The sequence below is a fragment of the Gobio gobio genome (genome assembly GCF_949357685.1).
Source record: "Gobio gobio genome assembly, chromosome: 23".
NCBI classification, from domain to species: Eukaryota; Metazoa; Chordata; class Actinopteri; order Cypriniformes; family Gobionidae; genus Gobio; species Gobio gobio.
The window spans coordinates 11,307,395-11,323,189 of record NC_137119.1 but is presented as its reverse complement, the minus strand read 5'-3'; the positions used below and the strand labels follow the sequence as shown (position 1 = coordinate 11,323,189).

At 37.9% G+C, this 15,795-nt stretch overlaps 1 protein-coding gene across 1 annotated transcript in view; it reads left to right on the top strand.

The window, feature by feature from the left end:
• myo3a (myosin IIIA) overlaps positions 1 to 15,795 on the top strand; it is a 122,008-nt gene that overhangs the window by 93,174 nt on the left and 13,039 nt on the right. Inside the window, exons 24-34 of the mRNA XM_079806740.1 lie at positions 715 to 800; positions 1,022 to 1,063; positions 5,637 to 5,708; positions 5,850 to 5,930; positions 6,020 to 6,225; positions 9,276 to 9,387; positions 9,466 to 9,628; positions 10,699 to 10,785; positions 10,870 to 10,993; positions 13,310 to 14,489; positions 14,663 to 14,798. Of these exons, the coding sequence (XP_079662866.1) occupies positions 715 to 800; positions 1,022 to 1,063; positions 5,637 to 5,708; positions 5,850 to 5,930; positions 6,020 to 6,225; positions 9,276 to 9,387; positions 9,466 to 9,628; positions 10,699 to 10,785; positions 10,870 to 10,993; positions 13,310 to 14,489; positions 14,663 to 14,798 (2,289 nt within the window). The remainder of the gene's footprint in view (positions 1 to 714; positions 801 to 1,021; positions 1,064 to 5,636; positions 5,709 to 5,849; positions 5,931 to 6,019; positions 6,226 to 9,275; positions 9,388 to 9,465; positions 9,629 to 10,698; positions 10,786 to 10,869; positions 10,994 to 13,309; positions 14,490 to 14,662; positions 14,799 to 15,795) is intronic.

The window sequence follows — 15,795 nt, the reverse complement described above, 5'->3', positions numbered from 1 at the left end:
GCTACTTAAATGTCCTAATTTAACACCTAATCCTGGTTTAACCATTAGTCCTGTCTGTGAAATAGGCCCTTAAATTGTATTTAAACCAAAATATTATTTGGTAAACTGGTGCTCCTTTATGTGATCCACCAGAGAAAGCGATACTAGTCTGATTTAGCATAGCTTGCATGAGCAGCCAAATGGTCAGTATAATCACATTCCATTAGATTACACTGTATTGTAGGTCACACCACAATCACACAGACTGGAAATGACAGCGCAAACACCATCATGTCTGAAACATTAAGCAGGAATGTTGATATATAGGTCTGAACGAATGCAGGCCAATGTATCTCTCTCTAGAAAAGAAAATGTGCTCACTCCCATGTGATCTAATGTGATGAATGAAGGTCGTCTGACTGACACAGTCGATTACATGCAATGAGATTCACTGGGGATTGTTTCCAGGAAAGTCTGCTGGGATTTTGAAACGAGACTTCATTCATAAGTCTTTTGTTAGCTGCTTGACCATTGTGAAGCTTATTTATCTGTCACAGCACCGACCTCTAAAGACCATATATCTCGGTGCCCTTGAAATGGTTAACCTTGAAATAAATGGTAGATTATCTTTGAACAACATGTGACTTATCTTATAAAGTATCAACAGCAGATTTCTAATGTGTGTGGTTATCGCAGTGAGAGTAGATATTTCCCCTGACCTTTCTCTTTGTGCAGGTAACCTGGCTCACACTAAAGGCAAGGCGGCGAGCATGGCTCATATGGGCACGCGACAATCACAGCGCATTATTAATATTGCCAAGGTACCTTGTTTTGCCCTCTTTTCCTCTCCGTTCTGTTATTGCCACTGTGCCTTTAATACTTCCATATGCAAATGACCTCTGTTCTAATTATATTTTGAAAGGAGCTCCAGTGTTTTTACTTTACTAATTTTCTTTCCCACTCTATTTTGTCTCTCCATCTCTTCTACTTTTCCATCTATGAAATTTCCACTCCTCTTTTCTATAATGTCCTCTGTCTAAAGTTGGACGGTCTTATGTTTTTCAGTACTGTATCATTCAGTGAGGTAATGATCATGTAGTATTTGTGCTGTACAGTAGACAAGTGTTCTTAAAGGATATGCTCCTTTTGCCAGCCGGCAATGTGCTCACTGTTTTGGGATGTCTGTTTGTGTACATGTGGGTCTTTCTCAGGAAATGGTGCTTTTTTTTATAGCCTGACAAGCCAGACCCACATCAAGATGTTGGGTCTGGGAACACACCATTGGCAGGGCTCAATCCGAGGGGCGGGATGTCTTTCAAATTCCCTCTGTACGCAATAGGATAGAATAGGATAGCATAACAACCAACCAGAGCGCTGGTGAGACAACAATGACAAGCGGCTTGTGGCCGAGTCCCATGCGTTTTCCCGCCAGAGGAGCAAGTTGAACGATTCAACTTTAGCCGTATCCGGTCGGCAAAACTCCATACACATTTTACTTTTTTAAGAATGGGAAGTAGCAGGGATTTCACACGGAACAGTCACAACTCTGCCGTCATTATGTTAAGCCCGCCCACCGACTCCATACACGATGTGATTGGCCTGGCTAGAGTTTGTTTTTTCAAGCTCGCAAGTCGACAGAGAGTTGCTAGACGACCCTGGCTGCAAATTACATTTGCTGCCGCTAGGGTGCGTCTAGATTTCTAGGCTAGGTTTTTTATTGTTTAATTTGAAATAGTTACTTCTAAAATGTCAAGAAAAAATTGTTCAGACCCAAAGTACCAGGAACTATTCTACCTTAAAGGGTTAGTTCACCCAAAAATTTAAATTCGCCCATAATTTACTCACCCTCAAGCCATCCTAGGTGTATATGATATTCTTCTTTCAGACGAATAAAATCATAGTTATATTTAAAAAGTCCTGGCTCTTCTAAGCTTTATAATGGCAGTGAATTGTTGTTTAATTTTTGAACTCCATAAAAGTGCATCTATCCATCATATAACTGCTCCACAAGGCTCCGGGGGGTTAATAAAGGCCTTCTAAAGCAAAGCGATGCATTTCTGTCAGGTCCACTAAAGTCAAAAAACACAATAGACAAACATTTAGTACAATTTTTTAATTGCATATTTTGTAAAGATTTAGATTTGGCGGTATGGCTCTGTTCTAAATTTCCCATCCTTTCATGAGCTCCATGAAAAGCCAAGACAGGGAACAGCAGCAGATTCTGGGGACGACCTCCCATTTAACTGGGAGGGCAGAGCAAATCCCACATTTAGAACAGAGCATGCATCAATGACAACAGAATGACATGATTAAGTTAGCAATTTAAGGAGGAGCTGGGGAGGAGGTGGGTTGCAAAGCAGCGTGCAGCAGAAGCGTCCAAGCAGGCAGATTGAAGTGAAGCTATGCTTAAGTAAGCCGCCCTGTTTGAGAGAAGCCAATTGAGAGCATAAGATCAGCTGAAACAGATCAGCTGAAAGAGGGGCGGAGTTAGAATTTCCCAATCAGCTGATAGCGGAGCTTGACTACGTGGCCTGCCAGAACTAACGCTGGCGCTTGATTTGTGTAAGAAAAATATCCATATATAAAACTTTATAAAGTAAATTATCTAGCTTCCACCAGACCGCCTTCCGTATTCAACGTACGGAAAAAGTGTAGTGCCTCTCGCAGTTCAAAATGCTTACACTACGTCTGACGACATTGCACACCAGTTACGTTTTTTTTCTTCAGATCTGGCGGAAGCTAGATATTTTACTTTATAAAGTTGTAAATATGGATATTTTTCTTACACAAACGCATCGCTTCACTTCAGAAGGCCTTTATTAACCCCCTGTAGCCGTGTGGAGCAGTTATATGATTGATTGATGCACTTTTATGGACATCAAAAACGAAACAACAATTCACTGCCATTATAAAGCTGGGAAGAGCCAGGACTTTTTTTTTTATATAAATCCGATTTTATTTGTCTGAAAGAAGAATGTCATATAGACCTAGGATGACTTGAGTCAATAATGGGCTAATTTTCATTTTTTGGGTGAACTGACCCTTTAAAATGACCTGATAACCACCATAATAATAGAGGTAGTAAAATAAAAACAACAACACAAGAATCAGAGTTCATTGTAGTGGTCTGTCCATAAAACATTCTCACACACACACAGAAAACACCATCAGGGTAACACACAACGTTAAAATAATGCAACAAATATTAAATAAATAACATAAAATGTAACACAACTAAACATTTATACAAAACAGAATCATGTGTATGCAATGTGTCATGCAGGAACTTCTGGGATTGTCCTTTTACTCTTTTTCACCAACAATAATGCAGTAATTTATAACTTTTACTGGCAAAAATTATAAATTTGACAGTACTTTATTGTAAAATTATGACGTATGCAATGTTAAATCATTTTTCACCGCTTATAGTAAACTTACTTAGTAGCACTTGTACCTTTTTTGGTAACACTATTTTAAGGGTCCATAATTATGCGGTAGTTAAGCATTAACACGCCGTTAGTTGATGATTAACTGAACATATACTAAAGGCATATTATTCATTATGTATGCTGTAGTTAAGCTTTAACAGACCAGTAATTAATAATTAACTGAAAGGGCATAGGATCATTATTTATCAAACATTTGAAGGAATAAACCTTTGAATGATGAGTAAGCAGAAATAATCCTATAATTAAAGGTTTACTGAACTAGGGTTACATTTTATTTTAATATATCAACTTATTCTACTAACCCTAACCCTAACACTTAACCCTAACCTAACAGCCAACTAATACTCTAATTTGATTTCTGTCAGGATCACTATCGTCTAAGATGACTGACAATTAGCATACAGTTTGGATTGACGGTATGGTTCTGTTCTGGGTAAGAGAACTCCCTGTCCGTCCATTCAGCCTAGCATGGATAAGAGCAGGGAGAGCAGCAATAACCCCCGTAGGGTAAACAGAACAGAACCAACATAAATGTATTGCAGATATCATTAATGTTCAATAATTTAATGTGCAACATAATTCAAGAAAAAAATAGTCAAAGAGGAATATCAGAAGGCCAAGCCCTGACTGGATGAGAGGAAGAGCTGGGGATGGAGGAGGGTAATTAGACCTTTAGCCAGCTTACACCTTAAAAAAAAATGTGTATGATTTACACGTTATATTTCTATTTCACGTTATATTTTTTCTTTACAGTTGAATAATAAATTGATCAATTTGTCTTATTGCATAAATAATGCTGAATATTAATTTAATATATGTTCAGTTAATCGTTAACAAATGGTGTGTTAATGCTTAACTGCAGCATAATTATAGACCCTTAAAAGAAAGTGTTACCCTTTATTTTTTTACATTTATTTATTTTTTACAGCCAATATTTGATTACAGCCTCGAAAATTACCAATATTTATTTATTGCTACAAAAAGCACTAAACTATTTTAACTTTGTGAGAGCAAATTTAGAATTTAAGTAATTACATTTATAAATATATAGTAATATAATAAATTAGTATTTGAAAGAACTGAAAAAAATATTGAAAACCCATGGCTTTTATCTTTTAAAATATGTTTTATTCTAGCTCTATAACATTTAAAATGTTCAAGAGTTGAATAAATGTCAGTGCTAAAATATAAAAATTGATAGCCTTAACTAGCAAATATCATAAATTTGCACCACATTACATGATTTAGTGATCATTCTCATTATTTGTACCAAATCATCATGTGGTCCAAAAAAACAAATGATTTCAAAAAGAAATGAAAAGGGGAAATATCAATATATACCCATGGTAGCGAATAGGGTCATGTACATTGACTTTTATGAGAATCGAACAATTTACGAATAAAGTTGTTTTACTTTCGTATTACATACTAAGCAGTCATCTCTATCAAATAATAAAACAAAGGTCTATTAATTGCAACAGTAGTTATGGAGACACCATTTCTTGAAAATGACCCATGTCTGTGAGAATGAAAGAGTATTTTCTCATGTCACATTACCCTACGAGCTGTCTAATAGCTAATGCATTTGTAGATTTGACTGATTTACAGCTTGATTAGTTCATGTAATTCGCATTAGAATTGCGTGTCCCTGTGGAATAAGGAGAATTGTAAATTGTTACTGTGCAGTTGTGTGTTTGTAAAAACATCTACTTGTTTTCCAAGTTCATTATTCCTAAGAGAATTATTAAGAGAACATTTGAGCTACTTAGAGCTCTCATTCAGGTTGTACTCTGAAATGAATGAGGGTTTTAAACATATTGAAATTATGTCTTTGATGAAGACCTGCATACATTACCATTCATTTGCATAATTAAGCATGCTGTCTTTAGAAAATTTCACATGAAAGATTCCATCCATTTTAGCCCACGTAAAATAATAAAAGCACCTGTGTCAGTGTGCGATTCTGCTTTGTGTTCAATATCGAAAACACCTTGATAATATAGCCTGTTGAAAAATTCATGGCCGGTTTAGAGAAGAAATTTGGTCTTATTGATGAATGGCATCAGTTCCAACTAAATTAATGTGTTTGATTGCTTTTCAAATGAATCATGGAGTTAATTTCATGTATATTTTCTTATATATATAGTTTTATATATTTTCCTGGATTCAAATCAGACTTTCTTATCACAATCTTTATTTCTTTTTCAGTCTTCCTCTTGGAAATTAACTCCCACCCATGACAAATCAGTCCTTGACTTGCCCGTTGACTCTGTTCAAATGGTGATTTTTGTTGTATGACTTGTCTCCAAGAGGCAACATGTATACATTTCTAAAAGACCCCTTTTTATGTTTATAAAGAGACCCATTATCCCTTCTGTAGATTTTCATGATCCGCATGCTGAATATTTTGTGTTTGTACAGGCGGAGAGCATAGGGGACAGCACACATCACCCCAGAGAGACCACCAACATGAAGACTCAAACTGTAGCCTCTTACTTCAGAGTAAGACTTTTGAAGACCTAATAGTGATAAAAAACAATAAAATGGTCACACTCGTCTTCACAAACTTGCTTTTTCACTGTACTTTGCAGTATTCTCTAATGGACCTGTTATCAAAGATGGTGGCCGGCCAGCCTCACTTTGTGCGTTGCATAAAACCTAATAATGATCGTCAAGCCAACAAGTTCGACAGGGAGAAGGTTCTGATCCAACTACGCTACACTGGAATTCTAGAGACAGCCAAGATCCGCAGACAGGGTTACTCTCACCGCATTCTCTTCAACAACTTCATTGAGAGGTCAGACAGATGATATGATCATATCAATTTTGCATAAATCCCTTTTCCATCTAAATGGTGTCTGTGTTGGTGCTGGAGCCAATACCCTGCCAAGGGACCTCATAATCAGGCTGTGTTTCCACTGACCTGAGGACTGAACAATGACGTAGTGTGACTACACTCTTATAAATAAAGGTTCTTTATTGCCATTGATGGTTCTATCACACTAATTCCATCAGTAATGTTTTATCTCTACTGGAACTTTCTATTGGTATCACAGGTACAGTACTGGTTCCAGTCTTTCCAGTCGAATGGAAGTTTCTCTGTTAGTTTAGGTGTTCGTTCATCCTCGGCAGCTGACCTCACCTGTGGTGTACCCCAGAGATCAATTCTGGCACCCCTACTATTCTCATTATACATTATATTGTAAAGGTCAATTATATTGTCAAAATATATATTTGGTTTGTCATACCATTGCTATGAAGATGGCACCCAACTGTCCAGTGTTGGGAGTAACATGTTACTTTGTAGTGCTTTACTCCCAACACTGGAGAGTTGGTTGCCATCCTCATAGCAATGGTACGAATAATTTGAATATAGGCTAAATCCGATTTTCAATTCCCGCGCCATATGCATGGGAGTTCACGTCAACGGAAGCAACAGATATGAGCTGCATTTTATTCATCAGCTCATTTCAAGATCAAAGACCGCAATGAGAAATGAGAAAGAGCGACCTAAGCACTGGTGAAATCATTTAGTCTCATTAGTTTGAATGAAGATAGTGTTTTTGAGCATCTGAGACTTACTTCACTTGCGGCAGTTTGCGTGTTGGCTTGCTACTCATTTGCGGCGATGCGTGTTGCAGTAGCGCCTTCATTTCGGGCTACAACATGTCATATATACCCTATAACACGCTCTCACATGTTTATTTTTTTAACAATTTGCCAAGAGTAAAATTCACATATGTGGTTTAAACAACTAGATGCATTTACACTTGTCCAGTTTCCCTGAATGAAATGTTGAATGAAAAATTATGTTTATTGTGTTTGATTGTTCAGTACTGTTCATATTTACATTCAAAAAGCAGACATAAAAGTAACTTAAAAGTTACTTTCCCTAGTAACTAATTACTTTTGATATACAGTAATTGGTAAAGTAATTAAATTACTTTTAAAAGTAGTAACTGTAACTAATTACTAATTTTCAGTAACTTGCCCAAAACTGCCTATATGTACATACTATATGTAGATAATTCTGCATATAAGAGATTAGAAGCCTGTCTTCACAAACTCAAACTGTGGCTCACTATCAATTGTATGCTACTTAACGAGGTTAAAACCCAAATTATCCAATTTGGGCCAAAGGAGCACTCAGAAGGAAAACTCTGACGTTAAGGCCACGCGTCCACCAAAGTATTTTTAGCCAGCTGAAAACGCTAGGCACTCTGCTGAAAATGCCTTGACGTTTTTCTTGCTATGATACGGAATATCCACAGAAGTGTAACTAGCATCTCTCGCGACCTTGCACAACGTTCCTTAAAAGTTCTCTAAAGGTGACGAAAAACCTTTATAGAATATTAGAGACATTCCTAAAACATCCTCTATTGGTTATGAAAGTGCTGCAGTTCAAGGTTCCTTATATGACTTTAGGGGGACGTTACAAAGAGGACATTTGGGACATTAACAGAACGTTCCCATATGGTTCCGTTAGTCTGATGGGGATGTTTCTTTTGGGACTGGGCTACAACATATCTTATTCAGTACAGTGGGTCTCTACACTACATTCCTATAACGTTTACAGGACCTTTAGGGGACCAAACCTAGAATGTTATTTTTGGTCCGATTTAGTTCCTTCCATCACGTTTACAGAATGTTTTCAGAACATGTTTGAGGGAATCAATGTACACTTTGCAAATGAGGGTCAGTAAAACACAGGATTTTTACAGAAGAAATACCAAATGCCAAATGTTTGTCCAACTTTATATTCAGAACATGTAAGTACCGTGCGTTATATTTTGTGAACGTACGCAAATCACCTTCGTGAATGTGCTTTTTAGCACACTTATGGCTAATGTGGATAAGTTACCATTGCCTCTGATCGTATTCACAGAGATCAGAGCTATGTCATGAGTTTTATTTTTAAGAAGTAATAAAAGTGCGCTTCTGAATTGTACAGGCAGTGAGCATTTTCGGGCTTAAAATAACAAGCTCTGTTGTCTGTGTATACAGTAAGAGACAATGGTAGCTTTGGCCACACTCTGGGGACATCACATTTCTAAATAAAATATGGTCCCCTAAACGTTTCGAAAACATACTGATCCACATCATGACAGCCTTGGAACGTTCTGGGAACATTACTAGGTAACGTCTTTGACACCAGCGGGGACGTTCTGAAAACGTTCTGGGAACATCAAATTTCCAAATAAAATATGTTCCCCTAAACATTCCGAAAACATCCTGAATGTTCTGTGAAAGTCCAACAAATAACATCCCTGAATTCAAATACAGGTTAAATACGCATTTTTTCCTGTGCTTTTAATCTTTTATAACTTTTATGGGTTTCTTGCTCTTATTTTTATGTACAGCACTTTGGCCAACCAAGGTTGAATTTAAATGTGCTTTATTTATATTTGAATTGAACATTTAACAACCATGGAACCTTTCCATTACACAAAAGTTTTATTTTTATTTATAGTCGATGGCATCACTGCAAACATCCCCTTTTGGAACCTTTATTTTTAAGAGTGAACACATCCTGCCCACAAACAAACCCATTATGAAACCAATTATAGCCCATCATGATCTTTAATCTTAGTTTTGAAAACATATTTTAACAATGTAATTTAATTCAGAATCCATTATGCCATCATATCCTGGCTTTGATGCAACAGTCAAAAGTTGATTAGATACATGACAAATAAAATTCAAAGACAAGGAGCTTGTTTTGCAGACAAGAACCACCTTTTCCAGTACCAGCTCTAGCACATTGCCGGTGAAAAAGGAATTGCCTCCTGGGTGTAGAATTTCTCAGTTGTTATGTTCAGTGTTTTACTAACCATTGGGAATTTTCAGGTACTCTATATTAGCATTTAGAGCCAATGAAGAGCCAGCAATGAATCCAGAGACATGTGCGGTTATTTTGGAGAAGGCCAAACTAGAGAACTGGGTTCTGGGCAAAACAAAGGTTTGTTAAAGAAAAGCGTTAATAACTACTGCAGTTGATGTTTAACAAATCTCATAAGTATGATGATTATTTGTTCAGGTCTTTCTTAAGTACTATCATGCGGAGCAGCTGAATCTGATGATGAGGCAAAACACGGACCGAATTGTTCTAGTCCAGGCATATGTACGGGGCTGGCTGGCATTCAGACAATATCGTTTGGTGATGGAAAAGAGAGAACAAAGTGCCGTGGTGTTACAAGCAGGTGAGCTCATTTTGTTGACTGGATGTTAAAATGCAACAGTCCAATAGAGGGTATGCATTGATCAGAGGCGGACAGTAGTGAAGTAGTTTTACATTTTTTCAAGTATATGTACTTTATCACTTTACTTTACTATATTCCAAAGCATAGTCATACTTTTTACTGCACTACGTTTCATAAATAAAATATTTTTTTCCTTTAATACTTAATTACGTTAAAAATGTAGTACTGTCTTACTTGAGTAAAAGTATATTATGGCTTCGATATAAAAACAATATTCAATATGAATTGTGGTGCAGTAAAAAGTACATGCTATTATGCTTTTGTGATTAAGTAGGGTAGGGTTTGGTTTTTCCAAAGAAGAACACTAATAAAGTACATATGCTTAAAAAATGTACTTGAGTAGAAACAAAAACTACTTCACTACTGTCCGCCTCTGGCATTGATGTCACTTTCCCGCCGGAACGCCCCCTCAGCCCCCCTAAATGCATGACTGCATTTAATAGAGGAATCGGCGAAAACACGAGTAAAAAAAATGATTTTACGATTAAATTAAAAGTTGAACTCAATATAAGTGTTCCTTACAACTTACCAAATATCCAGTGATCCATGGATATTGACACACTGCCAGGATTGTGTTTCCTGACATTTATATGAGCCTGATTTCAATGCCAGAGAAATACATAAAGCAAATTGCCTGTGAACGCTTTATATAAATACAATATAGGTAGGTATAAATCTGGGTGATCACTTATATCAATGTTATTTGTATCGTCATTCCATCCAGCCTTAAAACTAAACTGCAAATCCACGTTTCACTGCCTGAAGTTCAGTTGTTTCTGATGATTACAGCGATCCATTTGCTTCTCTTTTCTCTAGCTTTTGGCAGTTTGTAAAAATATACCTCTTTGTTTGTACTGTCAATCTCAAAGCTCATTCCCATTTTAGATGTGTTTGGGTGTTTTTCATGGCATTCAAGCTGAAAACCAATGCTGCCTCTCAGTCTTTTTGCCACTCAGTGGATGTAACCGCAGCGACTCTTCTTAAATCTTCTAAAATCTTCTTTCTTCTAGCATACAGAGGACACAAAGTTCGAAAAAAAGTGGCTGATGACAAAAGCAAAGCAAAATCTGAAGTTGTTTTAACCCAATTTCAAGCTTGTAAGACAAAGAAGTATTGAAGACACTGTATTAAATGGGTTTAGAAGTCATAAACAATCACTAAATCACACCCTCTTCGTTCAGTGTGCAGAGGATACCTGGCAAGGCAGAAATACAAGGAGTTGCTAGAGGAGAAGAACAAAGCTGCAGCAAAGATCCAGGCCCATTACAGGGGACACAAAGAGAGGAAGAGCTTTAAGAGGAAAAAGTAAGACCTATTCTTATTCCATCTGATTTTATTCTCTTACTTGTAGATTTGCTTAAAGAATCTGCTAACAAACAGAGTCCATAATATTCAGTCAAAGGTCATTTTTAATTCTCTCTTATAAAACTTGTTCTTACTGCTTCCTTGTGCTTCCAAGCTATGTCTTCATTTTTTTGCTTTAACTTGGGACTCCTGAGTCTCCAGCTATCTAACAAAAAATGTTTATGGGAATAGACTTGGTCGGTGTCGTATTATAGCTGGGGGCGTGGCGTGGGGGCGGAGTCGGCGTGGATTAAAACAGTCCATTCCCCCACACTGGAAATGCATGGGGTTAACCCAGTATAGCCTATTTAGAATCCCTTCTGCCGCTTAACAGAGCAAGATACAAACAAAAACTGAGCCGTATAGGGTCGGATTGTTCGTACAGTATCTGTGACGGGAAAAACGACCCAACGCAATGGCCAGAGGTGTAATTTTCTCGTCAAAATGCATGCTGCTCCCACAGAGTTGAATGGTTTTAGTGTATGCATTACATACATTAAACGTTTTTAAAATGATCATAAAACTTGTCTTGTGCTATGAAATGTTTTTTCTGAATATGCCATGTGCAATGCGAAGGGCGTTTGTTCATGTATTTGTTTGGGCTGAATAGAAGCATGAAATGCGCAGTCTAATGTCAAACGTTAATTTACCTCAGTGTAAACATTTGTCAAAAGCCTAAAATCCGGTTATTGATCAGCTGTTTGGCATCAATGACACAGGCTTAGATAAAGTTTAGACATCCATCAGTTTTCTGTTGTCTTGCATTCATGTAGCTTTATTTGTTTATTTATTCGGTTTTCTTGTTAGTACAGCCATGCACAAATTAATTAGTTCAGCATTTACATTTTACAAAGCAAATTTGGAGTTGACATGTCAGTGTCACAATACTATTCTAAAATGACTGACAATAGCAAAGTTTTTTGCTTTTTTATAGCAGCCTTCTTCATCGAAAAACTGGATGATTTATGAAGTAGGCTTTTATATAATATTTGGGGGAGCGGCATGTATTTCTGATGAGAAAATTTAATTCAAGTGTACATGTAATGTGACTATATAAACTTGTAGCACAAACATGCCCTTCCCTTAATGAAATAAAGAAGACTTTTGAATGTTTTGTACATTAATAACCTCACACACTATGTGATAGCTTGCTTGAAAACTGCTTTAATGATAAGTCAGTTTACAATATAGTCAGTTTGTCATGGAACTCAAACTGTGTCAAAAAGCAGTCCATTTTTGACAAAGTTCGAGTTCCGTGGCAAACTGACTATATTGGCGTTTTTGTATAACAAACTTTTGTGATTGCATTAATGAAATCTCTTATGTTTTCATCTTTACAATAATACATCATCATGTAGTGCAAATGTTTAATTGTAATGGACGTATTGCACAGGCTTTCGCAATTGACCAACGGCTCCGTCTGTTATTTGGGAGTATAAAACTTCAGGTTTAACTTATTAGAGGTGCAGAACGCCACACAGCAACTTTTCGGCATTGAACCAAGCAAAAATCAATCGTAATCATTACAAAAAGTAAAGATAAAGCATCTAACAAGGTCTACACGCGTTCATTCGAATGGGTTGTTTTCCCCCACGGCATACACGGATATGACGTTTTTGTGGGCGTTCCCAGTAATGCCGACCAAGTCTATTAATAAAATGGCCTTACGACATTTGCAAGATGAGGTTGACAAGCTATTCCAACATGTGTTGGTATGAAAAGAGAGAAGGCGTGAAGTGATATGAGAGACACCAGTAACACCAGTAGGTTGCCATGAACAAATGTGGTGAGTCATTAACGTCGCTAATTTGACTTCAGACTGAGCGAGAAGGGCTTTCTGTCTGTAGTTTGCATGTTCTCCAGTGTTGTCATGGGTTTACTATGGGTGCTCCGGTTTCCCGCAAGAACAGTCCTCCGTAGACTAGACCATCCCATTTAACAACACTCGTTCTGATCTTCCTGGCCCTCGAAGGCGTGTGCTTTGAAGTATGTGTCCTTTAAAGGATGCAGCTTCTGAATTGGGATGCAGCTTGTGTATCCGCCTGTGTGTTAGCCTTGCAGTGGACTGGCCATCCGTTTAGGGTGTTTCCCTGCCAATGCCTTCCCCGTAACCCTATTGGCAACCATTTTTTGAAGATGCATGTATTGATAGATGTATGGATGGATATACTAAAATCTTAGACACTTAATGCTGCAATTGACCAGTCTGAGTCAGATACTCATAGAATCAAAAATTCAACAATGCTGTGCTAGTACAAACTGATTTGTTTTACACAGAGAAGCCATGCAGAAGGAAAAGAGTGAGACAACAGAGGAAGGGACAGAGGTCCCATCAGAAGCAGATGGTCCAGTTTCAGAGGAGCCGCCACAGGAAGGAGGTGAAATGGGAAATGATGCTGATGCTGATGCTGATGCTGATGCTGATGCTGATGCTGATGAAAAGGCTGCTGTGGTCCTCCAGAGCAACTATCGAGGCTACAAAGAAAGGAAGAAATACAAGGAGCGCCGGGAACGGAATAAGACCTTGACCGGGGATGAACTGGCCGTTTCCTCAGCCAGCCCTGAAAAAGATATTTCTGAAGAAGATTTGAATGCTATACAAGAGGAAGGGCAGGAGAATATAGAGGAAGAAAAGAAGGAGACTGGGGAAGAGGCTGCAGATGGAGGAGACGAGGACCCTGAACAGGAAACCAAGGCAGCCACTGTTCTACAGAGCAACTTCAGAGGTCACAAAGAACGTAAAAGACTACAGGAGGAGGGGAAGATACCAGTTAGAGGGAAGAAGGAGACGCAGAATCCTTCATTTGATGAAGAGCTTCCTATTCCAGATCCACCACCTCCGGAAGAACTGATGGAATTCACAGACAAAATGGAAGAGGAAGATGAGACTCCCGCTGAGCCCTCAGGAGACGATGAAGAGGCCAAAGCCGCTGTGGTCCTTCAGAGCAACTTCCGTGGCCACAAAGAGCGTAAACGACTCCAGGATGAAGGCAAAATCCCAGGGAAAAAAACTAAAGAGGATCTGGACAATCCAGAAGCTTCAGAACCAGACAGTTTCATCGATGAACTTCCACCTCCTCCATTAGATCTTGACCAAGACATGGATTTAAGTCCATCAGGGGCAGATGAAGAACATGCCGCAACTGTTTTACAGAGCAATTTCAGAGGCCACAAGGAGAGAAAGAGATTGAGAGCTGAGAAAGAAGGAGCCACAGGAAGAGAGCAAGAAATGTCAGAAGAGGTGGAGGAGCAGGAGAATGAGGAGGTCCTGGACATCACAGATGTTCAGCTAGAACGGGAGGAGGTAGAGGGAGAGGAGGAGGCTGAGGAAGACCAATATGATGAGGAGCAGGCAGCCATTAAAATCCAGAGCAATTTTAGAGGTTACAAAGACAGAAAGAACCTGAAAGCTACATCACTAAAACAGGACGAAGAAGTAGCGTCACTCTTCAAACAGGTGTTAATTATATTTTATTTACATTTTAAAAAAAATGTATGTTATAAAGGAATGGCATGAAGGTGTAAGAAGGTTTAAAGAACAGCATGATACTTGATTAAAGATATATATTCTTTGCCTCACAAATTTTGAGTCTTTTACACAAAATTCATTTTTCTTTGTAACCTGCTCAGGTTACCCAGGCTTCTGAAGAGTACCTTTCCCTGCAGCAGAAGCTAAATGAAATCATCCTTGCCCATCAGCTCAACCCCAGCAAAAATGGGATGTTTGTGAAGGGACAAGCCATGAATGGCTACTATCAGCCACCAGGTAAACATCCCTCATAAATCACATCTCTCAGTACTTTTATCCTATCTCTCCCTAACCCCCTCCCCCCAAAAAAACGATTGGCAGACCAATGTTTGCAAGCAAAAAGTGTAAAAAAACACTGTGATTTGTTCATATTCCGACCCATGATATTTAAGCAGTCTTGTTTGGGTCTTCTAAACTTCCGAACATTTTCAGTGTACTTCACTATTGCATCATCAAACAATAACCCCTTTCACACAGTAATCCCGGCAAATTACTGTAAAATTACCAGAATTACTTTTTCCGGTAAATAAACAAACGTGCTGTTCACACAAGCAATGGCATTTTACCAGTAAGATGCCACTCACACATCAATACCAAAACACTGGAAAACTGATATCAGTCATCGGAAATGACCTTTAAATGCTGAGCCACTTTCTTCATCCTCCTGGATGAGGAGAAGCGCTTTATTTTCACTTTACTGTCCAATTTGATGTTATGAATGGAAAATAAGGCAGGGTCTCGAACGTGAAATGTGGTACAAGGGTTAGTCTGTCTAGCGCATTTTTACATAGAAAAACAATTAAAAGCAGCAGAACTTACCGTAAACAGCTCCAACAGAGCTTTATGTTTGACCCAAAGACTCTTAAGTTCTAACCTCGTACATGCTCGTACCAGTTATCATGTTCTTTGTTCGCATATAGCGTCATATCAGTAATTTACAGGTAATGTTACAACTTCTCATATCATCTCATATCACAAAGCAATTTTTTAAAAGACCAGTCATTTTTGACCAGGAACTCAAAAGGTGTTACAATTTAAGCTACGACGCAAAGGGAAGTGATATTGAACTGTAATGCAGACTACCATTCAAAATCAAGCATTCAACAGCCCCGTAGTATAAATAATAAAAAGATTTATATAAAACTTAGTATAAATAAAACAAAAATTTAATAATCATTTGTCATGCTTTAAAGAATTACACTTATTTTAATGTGTTGACTGACATAATACAGCA